General features: G+C 38.8%; 1 protein-coding gene across 2 annotated transcripts in view; it reads left to right on the forward strand.

The window, feature by feature from the left end:
• LOC109927499 (paladin-like) overlaps positions 1-26,919 on the forward strand; it is a 222,742-nt gene extending 195,823 nt beyond the window's left edge. For both annotated transcript variants that reach the window (XM_048616323.1, XM_048616324.1), the window contains exon 20: positions 21,463-26,919. In XM_048616323.1, the coding sequence (XP_048472280.1) occupies positions 21,463-21,612 (150 nt within the window). In that variant the 3' untranslated portion in view covers positions 21,613-26,919. The remainder of the gene's footprint in view (positions 1-21,462) is intronic.
• The last annotated feature ends 781 nt before the right edge of the window (positions 26,920-27,700 follow it).

Raw genomic sequence — 27,700 nt, forward strand, 5'->3', positions numbered from 1 at the left:
TCTGAAATGGTCAATGTTTCACAGCTATTGAGTGCTTACACAGTGGAAGTGTGATCACCCATGGAGTTAACCCATTGTCCTTCTAGAAGCTGGCCTTGAAATACATGCTGCTACTGTAGATCAATTCCATTTAGCTACTGTATTGCTAGTTAAAGCCTTTAAATGACAGCTGTCAAAAATTTAAAGAAAAGCTAACAGGCTAGTAAAAATCAGAGAAGAGACAATAGCTTTTGATCAATCTAAACAAGCAGAACAGAAGCCTTGTCTCCCTGATGCTGTTTTTAAATGAAATCGTTTTGGCTAGTTTCAACTCATTTTATAGCAGGACCCGGAATACCATGCATCCACAAATTGGTAATCTCAGAATAGAAAAGACCACAGATTAAGGCAGTTAAAAAAACATGGATTTACCAATGGGCTGTTTTATGAGGTTGTGGTTATGTAACGTACTGGGCTATCAGCAGGTTAGGAAGCCTTATTCTACATATTATTTTCGGTAGTTGCCCTGAGAGTACTTCATGCTGGGAGTGATTCATAAATATCACAGAAACAAATAAAGGACATAAACGAAGAAACATACCAGTCTAGTCTTTGTCAGAGTTTACACTCCCTATAGCAAATGATTTCCCTCATATTTACCTATCCATTCATTCCTCTTTCTTTCACATATGCCTTCAATTGAATGTTAAATATTGGCAGTTTCTGCCTGCAACGACTCAACATGGATGTGAATCCCAACTCTTTTGTGCCTCTTATTGTGTAGTGTCTTAGAAAATGCACAATGAAAAAGATGTGTGTAGGACTTCAAGTAATTCTTTTATTTATGCCATAATAACTGATTACAATGGAACTAAACACGTGGTGTAAGTTGTGGTTCTTCTTTTCATCATCTCTCCATCAAGCTGTGATCATATCACCATTAACATGGCTTCCTATGTACATGCTCAAGAGTTAACCTGTTATACTGTGTTAAAAGTTACTCTGTCCTGTGTATCTCCACTTCTGGCCCCTCATTCTCTACCCTAAAACCAATGGAAACTGTCTTGGTTTGCCCACTGTGCCCCATAATCGTAATTTTAAGGTTGTAGCACATCACCTGTGAACGGTTGTTTTAACAAAATAAACTTCAATGTTATGAGTCTCTCTTTGTACTAATATTTCACCACAGTAGACAACATCATAATGCTCCTGTGTTGTAACTTCCCTCAACATCCTTCCCATAGTTTGTTGTCCAGCACTGTACATACAGCTCTAACTGAGGTCATGTTAAGGTTTCTTGTATATCCATTATCACCTCTTAGTTATTTTATATTTTATCCAATAGGCTTTATGAATGGTCTTACTAACCTTTAAATGTTCTGCGAGTTTGTAACCATTCAATTTCTCTTCTCTTCCATCAAATTGGGCCTGTTTCTATTCAGATTTTCATTACAGCGGTTTTCATTTAACAAAATGAACTAACATAGTTACTGACATTGAATTTCATTTTTAACATTTTAGCCATTCCCTGCATTACCAATACAGCTTTCCAGTCATTTAAAGGATTAATTGCTTTTTATATTTTGGTATCGTCTGTAAATTATCTCTCCCAGGGCAATATCTAAGTTGTTGATTCACACAGTGAACAGAACTGATCTAGACTTGCATGATATGGTACATCGCTATCCACTATCAATCAACCAGTCTGGGGGAAAAAAGTGGTCTCAACTGCTATTCCCTTTCCTTCTTTATAATTGATTTTCAATCGAATTTGTTCTTCTCCATCTAATTCCTTAATCATTAATCTCCTATTTGATACCTTGTTCAAAGGCTTTCACAAAATCCAAGTACTTAAATTAATTCATGGGATGTGGATGTGAGTGACAAGGCCAGCAATTGTTATTTATCCCAACTGCCCTTGAGAAAGGTCTGGTGAATTCCTTCTTGAACTACTGAAGACCATCTAGTGTAGGTACACCCACTGTTTTGACATTAAATTCATTGGATTTGCAACCTGCTGTATAAAAAGTTACATCTCCAAAGATGCTAAGCACCACCAACCTTTTTGAGCCTATTCTTACTACTTCTAACTATTTCCTTTTTAGCTAAGAATTTAATCGCTACATATCTAGATAAAACCTCTGAAATGTTCTGTGCAATATATGTGAACCTAACTGGGTCTCTCATGACCCATCGTAGCTGGTGCCCTGTTTTATAAATGAATATCCTATCAGCCAGTCTTCAGGCACACAGCCCCATTCACTGTATTCTTGAGAAGTAGAGGGTAATGTTAACTCAGTTCTTTCAGGGAGAAACTGATAGGATTGTTCCATTCAAAGGGACATAACATTTGGTAGAATATGGACTGAGCAGCCAATTTAATCACCTGTTTCCAGGCAGATTAGGTGAAAAATAACATGCCAGTTCCTAGAGCCTTGGTAGTGTCCTTTGGGATGCTACAACCTATTTCTTTAGGCCCTGGCTCTTTGCCCCAATTGAGTTGCTCGCATTCTCTCACATCTGTCACAAAGTCACAGCTAACTCTCAACAATATCATGATTCAGTTTGTCACTGACTCTTGTATTTTACAGCTGATGTAAAGTATTTATTAGAGATATTTTTGATCACTGTCTTCAAATTCACAACTCTCTTCTCGGAATTTTAGTGATTTTTTTTAACTGATATATCTGGAATCAATTTTAGAGTATTAATATGGAACAAATTAAGATGTGTTCTTGTAAAATTGTAAATGCTGTTCACGGTGGACATAAAATGGCAAACTCTCCTCGTGAAAAGCAGAACCAATCCCTTTCCTTTGTAATTACAGGGGGAATTAACAGTTAAGAAACTGTAAACTCAGAAATTAATCTAATTTATTCTTTCATTGGATGTGGGTGTTGCTGGCAAGATCAGCATTTGTCGCTCATTTCAAATTGCCCTTGAACAGAGTGGCTTACTACGCCACTTCAGAACACATATTTATAGGTAAATTATATTGCTGCAGTCAGGAGTCACATGTCGGCCAGACTGGGTAAGAAAGGCAGATTCCTTCTCTAAAGGACATTAATGAACCAGTTGGGCTGGTTCACAACAGTCAATGATAGTTGTCATGGTCACCATTATGAAGACTAGCTTTCAAATTAATTTATTAATTGCATTTAATTCCAACAGCTGACATGGTGGGATTTGAACCCATGTCCCTAAAGCATTAGCCTCGGCCTCTTGATTTCTAAATACAGTGACATTACCGTGACGTTGCTGTCTTCCCAATACATTATGTGTTGCAAAACACAGTTCCAAAAATTTTCATTTGTGAAGTAATCCAGAATTCTTTCAATCTCTCACTGAAAGCAATTTAAGCCCTCAAATTTCCAGTTAGATTTTGGAATTTATAAGTGTTTGTATGCACCTGCATACACACCAAAACTCTGTCCTTACCATACTCTTTTTATATCAAACACCCAAATGACAAGCAGGTCAACTTCATATAAAAGGATGACCAAGACTGGAGTTTCCTCACCACTGTATAACTTTACTGGAACAACTTATGCAGCAAAAACTTATATCTATATAGTTTAATTCAAACTACAAAAGAAAGTTCCAGGGCACTTCAAAGTTATGTTATTAGACAATGTTTGATACGGATCTGTCTGAGAGAGGAAAGTTGACAGAAATCTTAGTTAACAATTAGACTTTAAATAGCACCCTAATAAAGGACAGTGAGTCAGGACAGTGGAGAGGTTTAAGTTAGGTGAATTTTAGAGATAAGGGCAGAATCAGCTGGAGAAATGGCACCCAGTGCTGGGAAAAAGGAATTGGGAAGCCTGATTTAAAGTTATTGCAAGGCCAAAAGGCGGGGGGAGATTACAGAGCTAGGCAGGAGTGAGTGTAGAGAAAGATTTTAATGAATATGTAGATGAACCTCTGAAGTAAGCTGTGATATAACTGTGACCAAAGTAGGTATGTAATAGTAAAAACTAAGAACTATGGATGTTGAAAATCTGAAACAAAAAACAATGTGCTGGAGAAACTCAGCAGGTTTGGCAGCATCTGTGGAGAGAAACACAGAGTTAACATTTCAAGCCCAAAGACCCTCACTGGAGCAATGACCACTGAGCTTGGTCAGATATGGAGCACTGTTCCCAGAACTATTTCTGCTGTAAACTCCTAATATTTCAGCTATATTTTGTGTCAGTAAAATGAATGAAAGACTGCAACTGTCAGCAAATAAATTATTGAGTTCTGTTTTTGATTCTTTAAATTGAGTAGGTATGAAATATCATTCAGGCGAATTCAAGCATGGGTTTCATGAATGAAAAAACTAGAGGAAGAAGATGTAACACATTATTTTGGGATGATAGATATTTACTTGTATTTCTTTTGAGCAATAGGCATAATTCTCCAATTGCTATAACATTTATAGAAAAACTATCTGCATAAACAAGAGTAATCTGGTAGTATGTGAAAGATTTGCTGGTTAAATAATACTGTGAATGAACACATTTAATGAAGGGCAATTTTTCGGGCTTGAAAAAGATTGAGGGGTGATTTTCTGACTCTGACTGCTGGTCGGAAATGTTGGTTACATTCCATATGATTTTCCACTCATTAATGTGGCCTTTTCCATTAATTTCTAAAAGTTGGAAAATCACAGTTGACTCTACCTTGGATTCCTGGCGGGCACTCCTTCTAGGCAGAGCGTCATGCCAGGAATGTGATTTTGTAAGACTATCCTTAATGGTGTTACATTTGAACTGATTGGTGTTGGGATTCCAGCCAAAGCTGGTGCTTCCTCCCAAGGATTAAATGATAGATTCAGTTAGTTTAGTTGATTTGAAAATGATGCTTGATTGTTCAACTTGTCTGTCATCAACCTTGAGAAACACAGCTTACTTTTTCAAGGATAAATCAGACACAGAAACATAACAAAAATATCAGTAATGTCATATAATCAGAATGTCCTAACACGTCTCAATCGCTTACAGTGAGAATGGTAATCAAGAAAACAGGATGCTACATAAGTACATAAGGTAATGCAGTGCATTGATGTTGAGGTGTAATATGCGTCTATAATCCCATAAAAGAGCTTATAATTGTTTCTCCCTACGGATAGGGGAATACAACCTAGGTTAGACAAACTAGTTCACAGGAAATGTTGAGGAGCTGAAAATCTGAGAATGAATAATCTAAAGTAATTAATATTAATTTCACCAGGACATTTTTTTTTAATAGGGTTAAAAAGTGACAAGTTCCCTGAACCTGACAACCTACATCCTGGTATTTTAAAAGAGAGAGCTGCAGATAAAGTAGATACAGGATTTTTCAGACTTTTCTAGATCCCAGACCAGTCATTCATGTGGATTAAAACATAGAAATGGAACCTCTCGGGGAAGTTACCTACCTTAATTTTAATCAGTTTAGTTTAGTACAAATCCTCGGAGACTATGCAGAGAGGTAATGTTTCAATCAGAAAACACTATCAGAACTTAAAAGATAGGAGAAGAAATAGACCATTTGGCCCTTAAATGCTGTTCTATTCATAGCTGATCTGTTTGTGTTTCAAATTCCACATTCCTATATACCTCCACATAACCTTTATTCCCCTGCCTAACAAGAATCTATCCACATCTTTCCTAGAAATATTCAATGATCTCCACAACCTTCTGCCTACAAGGCACAATTCAGGAGTGGGATAAAATACTTTCCATTTGCCTAGATGAGTGCAGTTCCCAAAACACATGCGAGCTTAACTCCGTGAATTAAAAAATTGCTCTGCTTATGTTTCTTTATTCATTAATTGTCATCAAGAGGATAGCTGCAATCTGTAGAGATCAGAAACTTCTTCACTTGTTGAAGGAGAAAGAGCAGAGGGTTACACTAGAGGAGTTTCTTTCTCACTGAGTCATGAAAGCAGCCCTGACCCTTTCTGACCTTACATGCCAGCAGTGGGTCATATTTGAGACTCATTGGCCTGGCAATTAGCAGTGAACTGCAATGAAATGAGGATACTCTTCAGTTTGAAGGAGGCAGAAAAGTGGTCTAAGCCCTAAAGATGAACAAAGAAAAACATTTTTTGTGATGCTGTTAAAGTGTTTTCTTGAGTGAGGCTGGTAGTGCCCATTTGCCATGGCCAGGAGCAACTTTTCACACAATCTCCCACAGTTCTACTCATTTAATTACATAACTAGCTCTTTAGTGCCTGTCTCATGGAATCATTCAGCAGAAGAGGCGAAAGTGCTTGCCACTGCCAGGACTTTCCAGTGTTTATGCCACTGACACCATATTTACAGCCTAACTGTATGCCACCTCAGATGCTACAAGCCCTCACACTGTGCTTTACTGTTATCGCTGAGATCATGGCCCGGAAAGCAATGTTTGCTCCCTGCTTTGTGAACAAGGATTGGGAAATGCTACTGAGTGGGGGAGTGGAGGGCGTTGGAAAGGAGGGATTCCCTTACTCTGCACGCTGCCAAAGAAGGTCGTACCCCACCAACGTGGACCCAAATCGCAGCCTTGATCATGTTGTTCCCAAGGGAAAAGGAATGGCCAACAGTACAGAAAGGAATTCGGGGCAAGTTCCACCATTCTCTCTCTGGTACCTCACACTCACAGGGTCACCACTCTGTAACTGCACATGGCTGTCAGGCTGATGGACTACAACTCTCACTATTCCATGCATCACGTTTCACCCACCTCATCCTCCCAAACTGCTTCCTGCCTTCTGTGCTTCCTATTCAATCACTAGGATCATGTCACCTCCTCCTGTTCCTGCAAGACCACTAGTGGTTCTTCTATCTACTTCCATCATACTGAATCCTTCCCTTTGTCTTACTGCAAGAAAGATTGGCCAATGGACTGATGTTTCCACAGCACCCTGACGGAACTACATGTAATTCCTGGACTGGTTACATTTGATCTGCAGGTCTGCCCATGGCCAAACACCAGACTGCAAGGACACAAATCCGAGGACTTTGGTAAGGCTGAGTACCTGAGTAACTGCGGCCAATCAAAGGACTGGAATCTGATCAGTACTTTGACTGATTGTGACAGTAACCCCAGAATGACTGCAGTTCCCCATGAAAGACTGCTCCACTTTGACTTCAGGCTTGGCCATTTGCCTGAAGCACACGCAGTGTGTAAGCTGCTAGGACATGCTGCAAATGTGACATTGACATTGCCTGGTGCCATGCAACGACATGTTCGCTCTCATGATTTTGATATTCCCCACCATGACAAGCAATGCAAGCCAAAGAGGCTGGTAACCTCCAAGTAAACGCAAAGAGAGTGAGTACCGAAGAAGCAAGGTAAAAGCCATAATGTACATCCTGTGCAGTTACATGAGATGTGTCTGTATGTGTCTGCAAACAAAGCTACCTGGCAGAAGCAGGCAAGTCTTAGGTGTAAGTGAACTCCAAAGTGAAATGTTCAAGGGTTGAAGTGGTATGAGAGTTAGTTTGAAAACAGGCATGTTGATGTGGTAAAATTGGTATTTTGCTCTTGCCCACTTGTATAGACAAAGGGTCAAAGAGCATGTTGTCCACAGAGCCTGCACGGACACTGCGCTAAAGGAGCCATTGGATGATGGTTGCAACTAGCATTTGGCTAGCAACAACTGCCAGGAATTCACTCTAATTCACATGTTGGGAATTTGCAGCATCTGTATTTTCACTGGAGGAGAAGAAATTTGTAAGTGACATAGAAATGAGGCAAGTTGGGCTGATAATGAAATGCAAATGCACAGATGTAGATAATCGCTGCTTCTGAAGTCACCATTTGAAGTTCAAGGGGAAAATCCAAAACATTTTTTGTTGTTGAGATTCTGATTTTTCTCATTCTTGCCATATTTTCCCAACTTTCTTGCTATTGTGCACGTCACACCAGGGAGGGGGAGATTCTGCTTGATGTATCATATTCACATTATTCTCAGTAGTTTTTTTATTGCTAGTTTGTAATGTTTTGACCTACATCTTACAAAACCAGTTACGTCAGCATTTTATTGCTCTGATCTTAATTTCAATCATCTAGACAACCCACCCTATTTGATAAAGGAACAATTCCAAAGCACAATATGATTGTAATGATATTTGCAGTACTCCACACTGGCACAAAATTCAAATAAACCCTCTGTATGATATTTTTAGATACTATAATCTAAGATAGATATCCCCATTTATTCATTTTGTTTCGAATATTCAGCATCTATAGTTCTTCATTTTATTTTATGTTCCCATTCATTCCTCTGGTTGCAGAGATCTCGGTTCAGGATGGGCAACAAAAGTTGGTCCTGCCAGCAGTGCCCATATTCCATGAACGATGAATTTTAAAAGGTACCTTACACTGAATACAAGGGATGCTTTGTTGTGAAGATTGATATAATGCAGAGAAGTATAAAATTGATATATATTAGCATCCTAATTTCATAACTAAATTCACTTACATAAATTTAAAATGCTTAAAACTAATAATTTGATTATTCTTTCAGTGAAACTGTCCCAAAGACAATCTAGTAGTGGAACTCTGCATTTTTCCCTTTTTTTTCTTTTCTGATCACTGCTTTTACAAAACTAGTTAATTTCACAATGAGGAGAGCCAATGCTGAAATGATTTTGTCAGACTGGTAACCTTCTGGGGGGAATGTGATGTGAGAACATGTGCCAATACTGCCATGGAACAAGCCAAGTCATGAGGCAGTCAGTGAGGTGGTGTACAAGAAACATGCCAAACCTGTAACTCAGCAGTCAAAAACTTTAAAACCATTCTGTTGTTCAGGGGAGTAAATAAGTATAATGAGTTCCATGGTGGAGGAGTGAGAAAATAGGATTAAGACCTTAAATGACCATTGTCTGCTATGTGTTTAACTTCTCTTTCATACCTATATACGAAGAAATATTGTCAGGTCTTATGAGAATTTGGGAAGATAACTTAAATAGTTCATTTTTTTAATCCTCTACCATTGTTTATTGGCATAAAAGGGAAAAATGCAGAGTTCCACTACTAGATTGTCTTTGGGACAGTTTCACTGAAAGAATAATCAAATTATTAGTTTTAAGCATTTTAAATTTATGTAAGTGAATTTAGTTATGAAATTAGGATGCTAATATATTATCAATTTTATACTTCTCTGCATTATATCAATCTTCACAACAAAGCATCCCTTGTATTCAGTGTAAGGTACCTTTTAAAATTCATCGTTCATGGAATATGGGCACTGCTGGCAGGACCAACTTTTGTTGCCCATCCTGAACCGAGTGTCTTCTAGGCCATTTCAGAATTAATCACACTGTGTCTTTCTGAAGACACAGGTAGACCAGATTTCCCTTCCCTAAATAGGTGAGCCAGGTGGGTTTTTAAACAACTGATAGCTTAGTGGTCACTATCACTGAGACTAGCTTTCAATTCCAGATTTTATTCATTGAATTTAACTTGCACCAGCTGCTGTGGTGGGATTCGAACCATGTTTCCAGAGTGTTAGACTGTATCTCTTCATAACTAGTCCGATGATATTGCCACTATTTCACCACCTCTTAAAATACCATTAAAAAAAATCTAAATTCAAGGAAATGCAAACATTTGTGAAAGTCTTTGCATTTGTGTTACTCAAGATAACTGACCAAAGTGCAGTGAAACTTTTTTTCATGTGTATAACCCACACCACCTGTATATATGAAACTATTGAATGTACACATGTCACTTGTGTGTCTCAGGAATCATATTTAGGAAGCATTTTTCCCCCAGTTCCAGAAATTACAAAGGATCTTTGAGAACCATTAGGAAAATTAAAACAGTTTAAGGCTGGGTAGCCTCAAAAGTACACAGCTTATAAAATATTTAAGCTGCCCAGCTTCAACTATGGGATTTTATTCTAATTTGAAACTTGATGCAGTCTTATCAGTGAGCTTTCCTGAGAGACAGGAAAATGATTCAAGGTGACCTAACCACTATTTAATAGAGATCAGCAATGATTGATGACTGATTATTTGTGTGATCTTTGCTGGCTTTTCTAACACAAGGAATATGTTTTGAAAGACGCATATGGAAAGATGGAGATGGAGAAAGGAACTTCTACAATAGAAGTAAAATGACATTTAGAATTTAGATTTGGAAATTGAGAGCAAGTCTTCACTGACTGTTTTAAATAAACATTTGTATTTAAGTACTGACCTCACTCTGAGGAAGTAAGTAAGGTACCATTTCAAAATAAATCATCCTTTTCACAAACATTATAGTAAACAGGAAAAGTTATAATAGAAATATTTCAGTAGTTTTTAAAATATGAATTGACAGTGCAAGCTAACCACTCACTGGATCTGAACATAGAATACCAGAACACTTCTCAAATCGTTTTGTTTGGGAAACATGCTTTGAGAACTATCATTTTACTTGTTCTCAGGTAAAAGAAATAATTGACTGACTGTATCTGAACATATGCTAGATTTTCAGAATAAAGGAACCTGCACACTTGAAGATCCTGTTTCAGGATACCGTGACATAATTCTTTCCTCTGCTTTTCATGATGTAATAGGCAGTTACCTTCTTGGGTATCAGGGATGCAGAAAATTCTAATGCTGCCCACACAAGGAAGCTTTTATCCTCCAGTGTGAGAATGAATCTTTATGGAAAGTCAGTACTTTTGGTGTTTAAAATATCAATAATTTTCAGTAGTACCCACAAAATGGAAGAAGTGAATGATATCTTGCCCTTGGAACAGGCACAATCTGAAATAGCAAGTCACTGCTTCCTCCAATAATTACATTCTTTGCTATGGGAATTCCTATCATTGTTTTGCCCCCCTCTCTACCCTTGAGCCCTTCCACTCACTTCTGTCACCGATCAGTGGCCAGCGGGGCTCCTTATTGAAAGCAAGCCTCTCCAGCCACCCTCTATTGGAGTGGACGTAGTATGAGACAGTAATAGCCATTCAAGGGCCTCAGTTGGATCATGGGTGTATGATCTGCCTGATGCCTTCCAGCTGCCTGTAAAATGGTAGAAGGAGCTGCTGGACTGATGGTGAGCAAAGCACAAATGGCACGGCACCCTAATGCATGGGACACTGTCTATTTTCCCACCTATAGGTGGATAGTAGAATTCAACCCAGCTATATCTTTAATGTTTTGGCAAGTGTAGTGGCAATGTCACTGGATTAGTAATGCAGAGTCCCAGACTGATAGTCTGAGGACTCAAGTTCAGAGCTGGTGTTAAATTTAAATTCAATTAATAAATATGGAACTGAAATCTAGTATCATTAATGGTGACCATTACAACTATCATTGATTGACATAAAAACCCAACTGGTCCTTCGTGGAAGAAAATCTGCCATCCTTACCTAGTCTGGCCTACATGTGACTACAGACCATAGCAATGTGGTTGACTATTAACTGCCGTCTGAAATGAGTGCCAGTTCAAAGGCATTTAGATATGGACAACAAATGCTAGCCTGACCAGTGATGTCCACATCTCATGGAAGAATTCAAACACACCAACATACAAAATAGTAGTAGAAGTAGGCCATCTAGCGCCTTGTGACTGCTCCGCCATTCAATAAGTTTCAAATTCCACATCGCCATCTTCCTCCCCCGCCCCGATAAGCCTTGATTCCCCTGCCTAACAAGAATCTATCCGTCTCTTTCTTAAAACGTTCAATAATCTGACTCCGTCGCCTTCTAACGCAGAGACTTCCAAAGTTGCATAACCATCTGAAAGAAAGAGATTCTCTTCATCTCTGAAACAAAGACAGAAGTGTTGAGAAGTGCTAAGATGAATTCCATCTGGACCTGAAGACTTGACAGCCTGCAGCTTAATCACTTTGCTTTGTACCACTTACCTTCAGTACTCCCAAGCTATTATTTAAAATATTATTAATTTAAAAATTACTATTATTATTTAAACTTCTTCACCCAAACTCTTGTGAGAATGGGTACCTGCTACCAAAGGGAGTGTCTAAACTGAATAGTAGAGATTAATTTGTAATGAGACTAGGTAAGAATATAAGGGAGAAAAGTGTAAACTGCTTTCCTATGTTCTATATGCAAGATTCCCAAAGTAACGGTTTAACATGACAACAGCTGTTTAACATTTTGGTTATGACTCAAAACATAATCCCTAAGATGTCGGAATACGCTGTTTAGTCCCTCAGGCTTGCTACTCATTCAATAAGATCTTAAATGGTACTCTACACCAATTCCACTTACTTATCTGTTTCCTGACCTTTGATTCACTTTATGTCTCAAAAATATCTGAGTTTTAGCCTTGAATACACTAATTGAAACCACAATCACTGGGGTAGAGAACTCCAAAGATTCATAAATAGTCTGAGTGAATTTTTTTTGTTTATCATACCAATATGAAATGGCCAACTTATTAACTGGCACTAGGACCCCTAATTCTGAATTTCCCAGTTGGGGTAAAGAGCCTTTCAGTACATTTCCTATCTTAAAGAATGTTATATCTTTCAATGAGGTCAACTTTTAAGCTAACCAAATCTAGCAGCTTTAGGATTTGACAGGCTTGATTAGTTACAGTGCCAGATAACCAAATTTGGTGATGGATGTTGAAGACCCCCGGCCAGAGTAGGTTCTGGCCCTTGTCTCCCAAGTACTTTGTCTAAGTGGCACTCAACAGGAAGGAGCACGATTCATGAGTCAAGTGTGGGATGGTGAGGTGCGAAATGCAGCAAACAGCAGAAAGTTTATTTGCCTACATTTGATTTGATGCTGTGAGACTTCATGATGCCAGAATCAATGTTGAGGATTCCCAAGGTGACTGCTCCTCCCTGTCTACCACTGTGCTGTCACCTGTACTGGGTTGATGATTGGTGTTTAGGACATGGTCATTCTCACAAAATTGTATATTACAGACAATAAATGTCAGGCTATTGTTTTATTAATCTGAGGGACTGCTCTCTCAGTTCTGACACACCCCCAGATGTTAGTAGGGAGGACTTTGCAAGGTTGACGGTCTCAGTTTGCCTTTCTTGAAAATTTCCAGTGTGCCCAGTTTCATTCCTAATTTAAAACTTTTGTTTAGTGAGTTGAATCAACTGAGTGCTTTATTGGCCATTTCAGAGGTCAGTTAAGAGTGACATGTAGACAGAATTTCATAAATGGGTTTTAGCAATCAGCAATGGTTTCATGGTCATCATCTCACTTTTAATTCCCGATCCACCATCTGCCATGGTGGGATTTAGAGCCAGGTCAAAACAACATTACCTGGGTCTCTAGATTACTAGTCCAGTGACAATACCACAGTGCCATCACCTCCCTGATAATACTGAAGTATCTAGGTATACAGAAGGCCATTAGATCATGATATCCATGTCCTTATCTTTTGGTAGCTTCATTGTTGCATAAATAACCCTCCCTTCTCCACTATCCAGGGGAAGATAAGGATCTCAAAATTAAATGGTAGGATCTAGATTAATCTAACTCAAGGATGAGACTTGGGGAGCCACTGGACTGGGCCAGCAAGGTCTGTGATGTAAGGAGCCTGTGACTAGGCCATCACAACAGAAATCTGAAGCCTGCAGGACTTGGGAGCAATGGGCAAGGCCAAGATTACAAAAATGCTGTGGTTTCAACCTTTAAGCCGGTGAGAACAGCATTCTGAAGGAGTTCTACTTTTTGTGGCATGACAACTGTTTCATATTTTTAAAGTGACCAGTGCAGAGCAGTAATCATAGTGTTAACACCAGCTCCACACTATGTTATCTCCAACTCCAGCATCTGCACTTGCTATCCCTGTAGGAAAATCTTTTATGATATCTTGGCATCATATTTTCATGTCTCCTGTGAATTATAAACATTACTCTCCAACAGCTTCAAGATGATTGTGACTGCATTTAGAGATTTAATTGAAGCAAGACATTTACCCAACAAACATTTAGAAAATCATGGTTTAATGGGAAGAAACAATAATAATTATTCCTAAGTAAGGCTACAACTGTCATACCTGATCAAAGTTCTCTTTTGTTACAATTTCTTCAAAAAGACTTGGTCTGGATACTATATAACTGTTTTATTATAAAAGGGAAAATAAGTGTTACGTGTTACCCAACAAACCCGTCATCTTAGATTTACCTTAAAAAGTTGCAAAAGATTAAGGGAAAGAAGTTTAATGAAGTACTTCTTATTCAAAATACTCGTCCATTATAAACTGATCAAATCTAGCCTAGATTTTCGCAACTCCATCTTTTCCAATAAAACAATTGGGGAGATATGTTTATTAGGCATGCTCACGTAACACTTATTTTCCCTTTCATAATAAAACAGTTATATAGTATCCAAGTCTTTTTGAAGAAATTGTAACAAAAGAGAACTTTGATCAGAACTATCACAATTGTAACCTTACTTAGGAATAATTATTTACAGAGATAGTAGGAACTGCAGATGCCGGAGAATCTGAGATAACAAGGTGTAGAGCTGGATGAACACAGCAGGCCATGCAGCATCATAGGAGCAGGAAGGCTGACATTTTGGGCCTAGACCCTTCTTCAGAAAAGATTTCTGAAGGGTCTACGCCCGAAACGTCAGCCTTCCTGCTCCTCTGATGCTGCTTGGCCTGCTGTGTTCATCCAGCTCTACACCTTGTTATCTTAGGAATAATTATTATTGTTTCTTCCTATTAAACCATGATTTTCTAAATGTTGTTACTCAAATACATGCTCTATATTTAGAAATACATGTAATGAATTAGTTGATTACATTCATGTATTAGCAACTGTTTCAATCAAATTGTCAGTTAACATGAAAAATGTAAGTGCTTGAAATCATATTTTGAGATCCGACAGACTGTTTTAATAAGTGAATAGAATAGTTTAATTTGTGACATTTTTATTGTTTCTATAACCAACAATATACAACTTGTAAGTAGTTTCTAGTACATATTTTGCTTCGTATTTGCATTTGCCCTAGACACTTTTTTTTGTCCATTCATGGAATGTGTGCATCGTTGGATGGGCCAATATTTGTTGCCTATCCCTAGTTGACTGGGAATGTGTTGGTGAGCTGCCTTCTTGAACAACTGCAGCCTCTGGGGTGTAGTTAGACCCAGAATGCTGTCAGGGAGGAAATTCCAGGATTTTAACCCAGCGACACTGAAGGAACAACAATATATTTCCAAGTCAAGGTGGTGAGTGGCTTGAAGGGGAACTTCAGGTGGTGCTGTGTACCCATGTATCTTTGTTCTTGGCCTTCTAGATGATAGTGGTTGTGGATTTGGAAAGTGCATCTTGTAGATGGTACATGAAATAAGTCCACAGAGGCCAGTATCCTATCACCAAATCACCCATTATTTACACATGGAGAGTCCTTGACACTGATCCAGCTCCCTCAGAGTCAGCTGTCAGAGTGAACAGGATGTCTGATATTCTTGTTCATAACTGTCAGCCAGGGTTTCTTGATTAGACCAGATTGACAGCCCCAGTCAGGGAACATATATTCAACAAGGTCCACCTGGCTGACCTTGTTATAATCACTACATCCCTTCCCCTCAGAGTCTGAGAACATTGGCTGGTACTTTTTTTTGTAGCTCCTCCTGCGGCGCTTTAGCACCAGGTTAGGTTCCTCCAACTCTGCCTTTGATACGGGTGGCGGGTAACGCACCGGAACTTGCCTGTTGCACCCAGAGCATCTCGGAAGAAAGTCATTTTCCTGTTTGGATGGTAGAGGTGTTGAGGTGACGACATCCGTCGTGTCTGTCTCACATTCTGAGGTATCTTCAACACCTGACAAAGAGGGACAACCCACGGGGTTCTGAAACAGTTGGAAAGACAGTCGAGGAGCCAGGCACATTTTGCTCTTGCACCATTTGCAAGATTACAGCTTTCACATGGTCCATTATGCTTGTTCAGGACCGTTGCACTGACCCAAACTTTACACATCACTGGACTTTATCTTGCAACAACCATGCAGGGCCATTCCTGTGGTTCCTACACCAAACTTCATCCCCTGAAGTAAACTGTCTCTCTGGCTAAGTGGAATCTTGTATCTGGCACTCTGGGCACTGCCTCACCAACGCAGCTGTGTCTGTATCCAATCCTGGCCATCTGACCTAATGTCTCAGTAGCGTCTTCATTTTGGAAATCTCTAGGTGATCCTGGACCAGTTCAGCCAGTATCTGGCGGTGACCTTTGTTAGGGACAATCACTGTTGCTCCCCAAATAATATGCAGTTCTCTCCTGTGATCTGGTCTCTCTGGGTCCAAAAAGCTTTCAATTCTTACAATGGCCCTTTGGCTTCCCCCATCACCACCAACTGTTTGTTTTGCCACAGCCCAATCTTTCTGTATCCAAACTGATATTGTCAGCTGTGACCGGAAGGGAGTCTGGAAAATTTAAAATCATTACGGACTCTTCCAGTGGCAGTACCACTGTTGGTGTATCTGCTTGCAGGAGGTGACTCAATGCATCTCCATTTGCTACTCGGCCTCCCAGACGGTGTTCTAGCTTGTAATTGTACCCACTTTGTATTCGAGTCCACTGCTGAATTTGGCTTGAAGTTATGGGCGGTTCAGCCTTGTTCTCCTTAAGTAGACCCAGCAGCAGATGTGTGTGGTCTGTTATTATATAAAAAAAAAAATCGGTGGAAAGTCCTGACTCCAAATAAGATCACTAAATCTTCCTTCTCTATTTAGCCATATTTACGCTCTGCATTAGCGAATGTACTGGATGCTTATGCTATTGTGCATTTCTCTTCATTGGGCCACCTATGAGCAAATACTTGCCTGATGTTATATGGGGAGGCATCACATGTCAATACCAGATCTTGCTTTGGATCATAGTGTGCCAAAACCTTAGAGCATGATAGTAGAAATTGAAACATTTCCAAGCCTGACCCTTTTTTAAAGAGTTGATGCAAAGGTGCCAGGTTGGAGGCCAGGTTATGTATAAACTTTCCAATAATAGCTCACCAGCACTGGTACTGACGTGGGAGCCGGGGCACCTTTGATCACCCTCACTTTATCTTCCAATGGATCTAACTCGGTTTTGACGACCCCGTAGGCCAAGTAGGTCAGTTGGGGTGCCTGAAACACACATTCTTCCCTTCTGAGACTTACGCCCACCTGGGAGAAACAGGTCTTCCCTGTTATTAACATATCATCTGGATAAATGGCGATTGGAGTAGACATTGTAAAATATTCTCCATTGTCCCCTGAAAAATTACACAGGCTGATGATACCCCAAATAGTAGTCTTGTATATTGGTACAAACCCTTATGCAAATTAAATTTGTAGCATACTTCTGGGAATCTTCATCTAACCGCAATTGCAAATATGCATGGCTCACGTCCAGCTTTCTGAAAGACAACCTCCCTGCCAGCTTTGCGTATAAATCCTCTATGCGAAGGATTGGGTATTTATCCAGCAGCGAACAGCGGTTTACCATTTGTTTAAAATCCCCACAAAGGCAAAACGACCCCTCCGGCTTCATAATTGGTACAACTGGTACTGCCCATTCCACAAACTGGGCTGGTCTGATTCCTTCGCTTTCCAGCCTTCAGATTTCTGCCTTTACTTTTGCTCTTAAGCATGGAATTGCTTCCTGGTCAACATGCTAAGTGGTCTTAGCTCCTTTGATTGTCACTAGACCTTTCTGAAATACTTCCAGGTATTTAATTAGGACTCCACTCAGGCTGCCATTTTCTAATTGAAAAATATTGAGCCACTCTAGGTGAATCTTTCTCAACCAATTTTGCCCCATCAAGCTTGGGCCTAAGTCTTTTACTACAATCCGTGGTAACTGAACCAGCTGCTTCTCGTAAGAGACCAGAACCGAAGTTGTACCTTTAATCTGTAAAGTTTTCCCAGTATAGTTTCTCAGTCTAACTGACTTAAGGGTTGAAGTCCTGAGTGAATTTTGTTAAAGACTGGTTCTACAATCACTGAAACAGCCGCACCGGTATAAACCTTGTTAGAACCGGATGACCATGCAATTGGATGTTTAATTAGTTCTGATTCGGATGTTGCTAAGCTATTTAACTGTTTCAAACCAGCCATAAGTGGACTTTCCAGGGTGTGAACTCTCCTGGATTCTGACCTATGAGTTCTCTTACTCAATTTAGATCTAGTGGGACTTTTTTGCTGTCTCGGGTCTGCATACCAGCAGCAACTACAATGGCTTGCCAACGTGGATCCTGAAGGAAATTTTAGCCATTTGGCCAAAGCTTGACTTTGTTTTGGGATTTTTCTGTGGGCTGACCTAGAGTTCCTCTGTCCAGGATAATGTCCTGAGTGAGGCTATGCAATTGCCTTCACTTAAGTGTTGTTCCCCAAGCTCAGTCGGACTCGGGAGAGTGTTCACTTTCAGCAGAATACCCTGCAACTCATACGGTTCATTTGTAGCATTTTCCAATGATAAAGCCATTTGTAGTGCCTGTTTGAAATCTAGTTGGCTTCAGCTAGTAAGCACTTTTGCATAGTTACATCATTAATCCTACATACCAAATGGTCTCTCAGCATCTCATTAAGGGATAAACCAAAGTCACATGTCCCTGCCAGTCATCATAACCTAGTCAAAAATCCTGATATGGAGTCCTCTGGTTCTTGAACTGCCAAGTAAACCCAATAGCATCTCAGAATTCAAGGAGGCTTGGGGTTGTAATAATCTGGTGCCTAATGGAAAGGTAGACTCCTAATAACCAAAAAAAGCTGCAGGTCCACAAGCTGACAGGGGAATTACTGTTGCTTTTCATCAATTTCATTTGCCCAGAAAAGATAACACATTCTTTTCACATACAGGGTCCAGTTTTCAACCGCAGGATCAAACAAATCAAGCTACCCAAATAATGGCATTATGCCAGAAATCCAACTCAACGATGACTTACGAGCAAATTTCTTCAGGAGCATGCTTTTCTGTTATCACCACTGAAATAAGTCCATAAAGGCCAGTATCACATCACCCAGTCACCCATTATTTACATGTGGAGAATCCTTGACACTGATCCAGTCCCTTCAGAGTGAACAGAACCGCTGACACTCCAGTTTATATCTGTCAGACAGGGCTCCCTGATTGGACCAGATGAACAGTCCCAATTAAGGAACTCACATTCTATAAGGTCCACCTGGCTGACTTCATTACAAACACTACAGTACACACTGCTGCTACTGAGCTTCGATGATGGAGCAACTGAATGTTTGTGGATGTGGTGCCAGTCAAGTAGGCTGCTTTGACCCATATGGTATGAGTGTCTGTGAGTGAACAAATATAGAAGAGAAGCACAAGAAGTTGATACTACATCTTATCAACTGTTCCTTTAGAGATTGGACGTAAATCGATTGTAAGGATGTAGGGAAGGAGAGGACTGTGAATACAACGTTTGCTAACTGGGCAGTGTGTCTTTAATTTACTCACTATCTGCCACTGTTTGGCAAATAAAACCGTAGCTAATCTGGCACAAAAACACAATGATCCACAAAAGTGTCACGTAATGAATGGTCTGTGCTAGCTACGCTTATTGTTAAATTTGCAAGCACATGCCGCAGTGATTAGAAACAAAAAATCGTAAGCAATATGCCTATGTTTCCTCTTATGAAGATCCCTGTGGACACTGCGCATCATAAAATAACTTTCTGAGTTTTGACATTGATTTAAGATAAGGTTGCTGCAGCTTGTAGCTGTTCCTGTTGGGGGATTGTTGTAACGATTTGTTGTACTCCTCTGTCTTGCCCATCCTCAAACATCCACTGTCTCCCTGTGCAATCTGTGACAGCTGTCATCCAACTGTGTCTAGGCCGAGCCATCTTTCAGCCACATATCACTTTCATAGTCTTTGAAGCCTATGCAAATACTTGGTTTACTTCTAGCTATTTAGCAAAGAAGAGACAATGGCCTGGTAGTATTATCTCTATTAATTTAGAGACTCAGGTAATGTTCCAGGTTCAAATTTTGCTATGGTGGATTTTAAATTTAATAAAAATCTGGAATTAAGAGTCTGAAGATGACCATGAAGTCAATTGTCAATTGTGAGGAAGAATCCATCCATTTCACTGATGTCCTTTCAGGAAGGAAACTGCCATCCATACTCTTATTTTGCCTATATGTGACTCCAGACCCACAGCAATGTGGTTGACTGTTAACTGTTCTCTGGGCAATTAGGGATAGACAATAAATGTTGGCCTAGCCAGCAACACCGACATCCTGTGAATGAATAAAACAAAATTGTTCCTTTGTTACATGCTAGGTTAAGATACATTAGATTTTCTTGCTGAAGATAATGACTTTAGTAAGACTATTGCTGGTAAATTATAGTGACAGAAACAGGTTATATTCGGCAATGACATGTCCTGTCTCTGATCCTAACAGGAATAAGGCCAGTCCCAACCATTCCACATTCTGTCATATAATTCTTTGTAATTTATTCTTTCTTGGGATGGTGCCATTGCTGGGAAGGTCTATCCCTAATTTCCTTTGAACTGTGTGAATAACTCAGCGATGTCAGAGGACATGAAAGGGTCAGGCACATTTTTTTGGGTCTGGAGTCACATGTAGGCTAGGACAGCAAATTCTCCACCAGAAAAGAAAATTAATGAACCTGATGGGTTTTTAAGCCATTTAATACCAGTTTCATGGTCACATTACTGATACTGGCTTCCAATTCAAGATTTTATTAATGGAATTTAAATCATACCAGCTACTCTGGCGGTATTTGAACCCATGTCCACATGGGCCGCTGGAGGGATTACTAGACCAGTTTAACACTAGGTTCACTGGGACGACAAAATTGTTATGTGGCCACCACAAATGAAAAAAAATCAATTTGCAAGCATAGAAAATGGCACTCAGGTTAATCTTGTATATGAATATTGCAGATTGTCTTGGAGTGGGTGAAGGATGGCTAGGCACTGCCTGGAGAAGAGCACTCAGATCTATCTGCATTTTCTGAGCCATTTTCTCATCATCTTCCACTACTCATAATTTTAGGAAAATGTCAGGCATTTTTGGGGGTGGTAGAAGTATGGGAAATGTCTTTAAGAATTATCTGTTTCATAGAAGTTACATGAAACAAAATCATAATTTCAACACTAACTTCAACTACTTTACGAGCCAGAACATGAGAGCTAGGTTTCTACTGTCATCTTCAGTTAATGACAGTCAGACCTATGAACTTTTATTTTGTTACAGTATATATTGTTGGAGCTACATGAGCTCATTTGGCAGTGGCTAAAAGTAATTTCAGTTAGGTAATTAATGTCCAAAGAGAGAATATGCATATGCTGTACCTTTTGACATACCTGATATGATACCAATTATAGCCTGGTTTCCACCTTTGTCAATTGTCGGATGATGACCTGTTTGCATTAATGCTGGTTATCATTGTAAGTATTTTAAAACATAATTTCAGTCTTTTTACAAATATTAGTTACTTTTAAAGCAGTGGATATTGCAATACAACAATCAGTCTAAATTGCAACAACCCAGGTTTCTTTCATTCCCCATATAATTCTTTGTTTTGCAATCTTGATTAAATCATCATCTTTGTTTGCCTTTGTTAGGTTGCAGCCAAGGCTGGAGTCTATGAGATCCTGAATCGTTTGGGATTCCTAGAATTTGAAGATCCTGAGAACATACCCCTCTCTCGACTGTGTTATCGCTGGTTGCAACAAAGTACAAACACGCTTCCTTTCCGAGGCGAGTTTGTTTAGTTTCCTTCTTTGCTCTATGAGCTGATGGGTGATGGACTTCCTTTCCAGTGGTTGTACAGTATTGACACTCGTAAATCATTGGAACTGTTCACCATTCTGCTTGGATGTACATAAAGCATCGAAAAAGTTGCGAACAATGGACAAACATTGGAATCAAAACTAGTGTGAGCGCTATAGAGAGTCAGTGATGAAGGACCAATTTGGAACACTCTCACAGAGAACTGATGCGGATACAATGGGCTGAGTGCTCTTCTGCACCATAAACAACATATGGCTTTATATCAGAGGACTAACTTGTTGCTTAATACTCTTGAACACACAGAATGAAAGTTATTAGAAAGGCTACTTCAACCATAGAGAAAGAACAAGACATAGTCAGTCTGTTGAGAGTGCTTCAAAAATTTGCAGTGATCCAATTCCAACCTTAATAAGACAGCAGCATTAGGCACTACACTGTCTTTATAGAAATGAGCATTACTACAAAATGTTAAGTCTACAAAAAGGATGTGGGTATGCATTAAATAGGAAAACCGTCATGCAATCAGAGTCCTTCACTCACTAGACTACTTCTTCAACAACCCACTGTTGTATATCCTCTGACCTTTTTTTAGAATTTAGTGACTATACTGTAGAGCATATGTTCAATTTATAGCAAGTCATAACACATTCTTTTCATTTGGAATTTCTGAATCTTGCAATTGATGTGAAACTTAAAAGCATTTCCACTGTATGTTAAATGTGCAACATTAATTTCTTTCGGAATTACCTGATGTGTTTGGCACAGGAAATAACTGAATAAGTGAAACGTATTGGTTAAAGTTGTCTACTTAGATTCCAGATGCACTATCTTTTTTTCCAGTAAATTTTGCTGAGTTACAGATGTTTTGGTATATCCAGCACAGTTTTGTGCTTTTGCTGTTCAACACCACAGTGTTATCACAAATAATTCAATGTTTATCTCTTTTGTGCCTTTTAAAATGGAGAAAGATTGTTATAGTGGTTTCAGTTCTGGTTTTTGCTAAGTGTATATTATAATTAAAATATTTCAATAATGCCTTTTTACAATCATTACAAAATGACTTTGTAAACACTGCTGGAGGTAGAATGGCTCATTTCAAACCAAAAGGACTGTTCACCTGTGTCCTAATGAGGACAAAAGTTTGTTTAATCAGGCCTTTAATGAGGGTTTTGTGGATGCCAAATAGTATTTGTAAATAAAGGGAATATTTGTTTTGTACTTTTAGAGAATTTATATATTTAAAACTTTGAATCATGAATAACCTTTGAGGAGGAGTTTAATGGTTCTCCCACTCCCAAAGGTAAAATTGACCTGCTTATTGTTTAATTATCTTCATTGTTCTTTCAGCTACTTTATATTAGGCTAACAGTCAGAAGTAATGTTCTTTTCCAAACCTAAGAAAGTTAACATTAGAATAGCAACTTTAGTTTAACAAATCATAACGAGTATCAAATCTGGCATGGAGTGCAATGCCCACAGCTTATCCTTGTGCTTTTTTATATCATCCAGATTGTTTCCAGACTCTTTTCTGGATTTTAGCTCTTCCTTTCCTTCTGTTTAACCTGTTATTGCCAGTTGCTTTGTCTGGATTGACTGATGCTCAGGCACAATGTCCAGTGAAAGAATCTAAGAGAAGGTGATTCAGCAACCTAAAAAGGACTGAGGTTGTTGACTTTCTCGCCAAGCTGGCTTGTTCTCATTCAAGTATACAGACAGATCAGCAGTACACCAACGGGGTCACCCATCTCAGGACTCATCGCAGAAGCAGTCATGCGAAGACTAGAACACACCACCCTCCCCCGCATTCAACCTAAACTATGGATCCAGTACGTAGATGACACATTTGTCATTATTAAATGCAACAAATTTGAAGAGACGTACCGCCTCATCAACAGCATATTCGCAGGGATTAAATTCACAAGGGAAAAAGAAAACAACAATCAACTTCCATTTCTGGATGTTAAAGTTGAGCGTATGACCAACGCGGAGTTCCAAACCTCAGTATACAGAAAAGCAACCCACTCTGACAAATCCTCAACTTCCACAGCAACCACTCCAACGTCCACAAACAAAGCTGCATTAGGACACTATTTAAATGGGCCAGGACACACTGCAACACTCCAGAACTATGCAGGAAAGATGAAGAGCATCTATACAAAATCTTATCTATAAATGGATATCCCCACAACTTCATCCATGGATGCCTACTAAACAGACAACAACAGGAGGACACAGTATGCCCTAATACGCTGGTCACACTGCCCTACACCAAGAACGTATTGGGACTGATGAACGAGAACAAGCCAGCTTGGTGAGCAATTCAACAACCTCACCCATAACCTGAGCCACAGATCTTTGCCAAAACCTAAAAGGGCTATTAACTATTGTACTGCCATGGTTATCATGCAGATTTTTTCAGAATTTTGACGACTGCCAAATAAGATCCCTTTGATTTAGAGTAGGAGAGGAAGACCAGCTGAATTCTGCTACAAGCAACTGCTTCACTTTGGAATTACATGAAGACATGGAAGCTACACTGGGGAATGGAAAGCAGGTGCAATGGGGAGGAGTAAGAAAGGAATGTCCGGACTACAAAAAAAAGTTACTTGCTGGAGAACCCAAAAAATACACTCAACACTCTTAATGCCAGGACAGATGATAAGCTTTGGTATGTTGAAGAATATGCCATTGAGAAGAATGCTATCAGATTGAATCTGCCCAAGAATCTAGCCAAAAGCACTGTGTACTTCAGTTATGTTTTCCTTTGATTTTCTTTATACCTGTTCAACATTTAAAGCAGAAGCAGTGGCAGGCATATTTTCACCTGATCATCAGTGTTTTTAAAAATAATTGACAGAACATGGTTTCTTAAATGGAATTTTGGAATAACATTGTAGATACCTTTGTAGATGTGGTTGCTTATGTTTTTAGTGGCAAGGTTCCCAATCATAGCATTACACATATACCCAAGGAACAAATGCTTAATTCACATCAGCTGCCAGCAACTCAATGAATAAACATGGAAACAGCACCTCTCTGTTTATTACAATATTGTGTTGTGAAATGACAATTCATCAAGCATATTTTTGTTTCCACGATTTCAATTAATGAGTGGAGATTAATTCCTTACCAGCAGGATTACAGCGAAATAATTTATAAAGAAACATAACACATTCATATTTATTAAAGAAACATCACAATTATTTATTTGTTAACTCGTGTCCATAATGCAAGAAAATCTGCTTGACCTAGATAGTATCTTCCACCAGCGTGAGTCAGCACTTGTCTAACCAGTGTAATGCAGCGGTTAGAATCCAGTACGTTTACCTAAACGTACAACTCAATCTTAAAAATTGAAGAACCAATCAACAAGAAGTACATTTGAGTTCCTTAGGAATTGTTGTCATATTTCTTTTCATTGGATATTGGTTAATTAAAAGAAATTTGCATGTCTAGCCAGTCTTGTAACACAAACTGGGAAACCAGCTGTCGTTCCTCCCTGTATTATTCGCTGGTTGGGCTTTTCACCTTATTAGATAGGAATTGGAGTGAAAGTGAATCTTTAGGCAGCTGAAAGCAAACATTCTCATCCGGAAGTTTAATACTAGATGTGGTTCAGAACTTGTACTGAATGGCGTAGTAAGATAGGCTGAGGCTTTGAAGATGTTGTGGTAACAGGGAAACATTCTTTCTAAAAGCAGGAAGAAAAACACCACAATCACATTTGTTCCAGTTATAACTTCCCTGTAATTGAAGGTTACAATGGAATCTGTTTTAAATTGTAAGAGAAATTCACTGTTGTTTTGCTACTGTTAGAAAGCCTGCCAAGACATGACCGTTAGCTAGAGATTTACAGTTAGTCTTACTTTCTTGACCCACACTCCATCAAGGTGTCAGAAGTTAATGTCCCACTCAAGAAAAGTTTGCAGGTTCAATCTTATTTGCAGAACAGCCATAAATAGCAGCCTTTAGTTCATTCCTTCTTGGTGATGTAAAACTAAATGATAATATCCTTGGACATCACCTTACAAACGTGCAAGTTTTACCAGCTTGAAGGACAAGGGCAGAAAATGGATGGGGAACACCATCACCCACAAATTCCTCTTCAAATTATACACCATCTTGAATTAGAATCACATTGCTGTTCCTTCATTGTCGCTAGGTGGATCAAAACCCTCGCTACAGTACTTTGGGTATCCTTATACTATACAGAGTGCAACAGTTCAAGAAGGTGGCTCACCAAGGGCAATGCAATTAAAGATGTGCAATAAATGCTGGCCTAGCTACATTACATGACTAGATATTTTAAAAATGCTCCCATCTGAAGAAGAGTAATTCACCTGATGTCCTGGCCCATATTTTTTACTCAACCCACGTTACTGAAATGGGTAATCTCACTATTATTTGTGGGACTTTACCACACATAAACTGACTAATGCATTTACCTACAATAGAATCATTGCTATTCTTCATTGGCAATATAGAAAATTTGCAACATTTCAAGATCATAAAAGACATTTTAAGTTGTAGTCTTTGTTTTAATTGTCTGTAGTAAGGCCACCCAAGAAAGCAACCTCATTAAATTGATCCTCTGGCTATTTAATGAAGCTAAATGAACCAATGTCTCTTAATTTATAGGCCTGCCACTTTGGAACCTCACTGTAAAAATGAAATATATTTAAGTTTCATACAATTTCACATATAGTTTATCACTGGTTTGTTGTTTTGGCAAATAGCCCACATGCTGCCAAATGTGAGACAGTGCCTAATGCATAGTAGTACAAATTCAGAAAAAAGGGTAATACATCAGCAAAGGAGTGCTAAAATCATGATTTATTAGATTTTGAAATGTGTTTTCCAATGATAATCTATTTTCCAGACGTAGATTTAGAAAAAAATGTAAATTACTTATTCAATTAACTTCTCAGTGTGTAGATTTTATTGCCTTATTTTAATAATGTGTTCGTTTTAAGTATGCAAACTGTTTCTGTGCTAAGTTGGAAATAAATCTGTGAATTCTATCATTCAAAAGAGAAAGGAAAAGAACGTTTTCACAAAGTGTTGAATATTATCTCAAAGGATTTCAGCACTGAGTCAAAATGACAGTGTGCTGACGGGGTACTGTTTAGAGATTTACTGTTTCACGATTGTAAAGCTTGTCTTTTTTTGCAAAGAGTAACTTGTTTGCAACATTTTAAAATTTACAAAGTACGGCACTTTCTGTGAACAGCAACACTTTTCACAATGCTTAATTTTGTGGTACAAAGGAGTAAATTATTAAATGTCTTGCACCAACTTTCTTGACTTTGTTTCTTTTAAAATACAAAATGCTGCACAAATGCCCGTTTTGGAAAATGAATTACAGCCTCCCACAATGACAGTCTCCAGGATAATCAGGCATTTTTGGTGTGTGCAAATGTGTTCATTTTACTCCTGATTGTGATATTTGAGAAGGAGCAGAAATCTGAAGGACCTAAATTTGTCAAACGGGGATTGTTGGTTTAAACAAATCTGTCATCTTTTCTCAATTCGCAAAGAAGTTGTAACATTTAAAGAGAACAAATTTTGGGTCACAGCCCTGTTTGTAATCCTACTACGGTCTAGATTTTTTAAATTGCAAGTGCTGTTTACTAGATTTAGAGGTCAACATTTCATCTAGTGGTAATTGAGATAACCTTAAACATACAATTGAGATAACCTTAAAAGATTATGAGCTTAAACATTGCTGAAATGAGATGCAAAGGTAAAGCTTTTCATGTTGCACTCATCAAGACTTACGAAACAAGGAAACAAACTTAGAAAGGGAATCTGCATGCCAATGCCCTGTCCAATCAGAGACTGCTTGGTTGGTCTGAGTTTAATTGACTAAGATTTACGGTTAACAGTTCCTATTGCATGATGAAAACATCAGAATTACCCAGCCCAAATTAGTAAAATATGAAAATATATACTAAATGAGATTCTTGACATCAAGAAAAAAGGTTTGATTTTTCACCCAAGGTTTTAACAGGGAGATGAGAGTTTCACTAGGGAGTGGTGACATGCCTATTTGCATGTATTAAAATCAAC

The sequence above is a fragment of the Rhincodon typus genome, chromosome 34 (genome assembly GCF_021869965.1).
Source record: "Rhincodon typus isolate 14 chromosome 34, sRhiTyp1.1, whole genome shotgun sequence".
NCBI lineage: Eukaryota > Metazoa > Chordata > Chondrichthyes > Orectolobiformes > Rhincodontidae > Rhincodon > Rhincodon typus.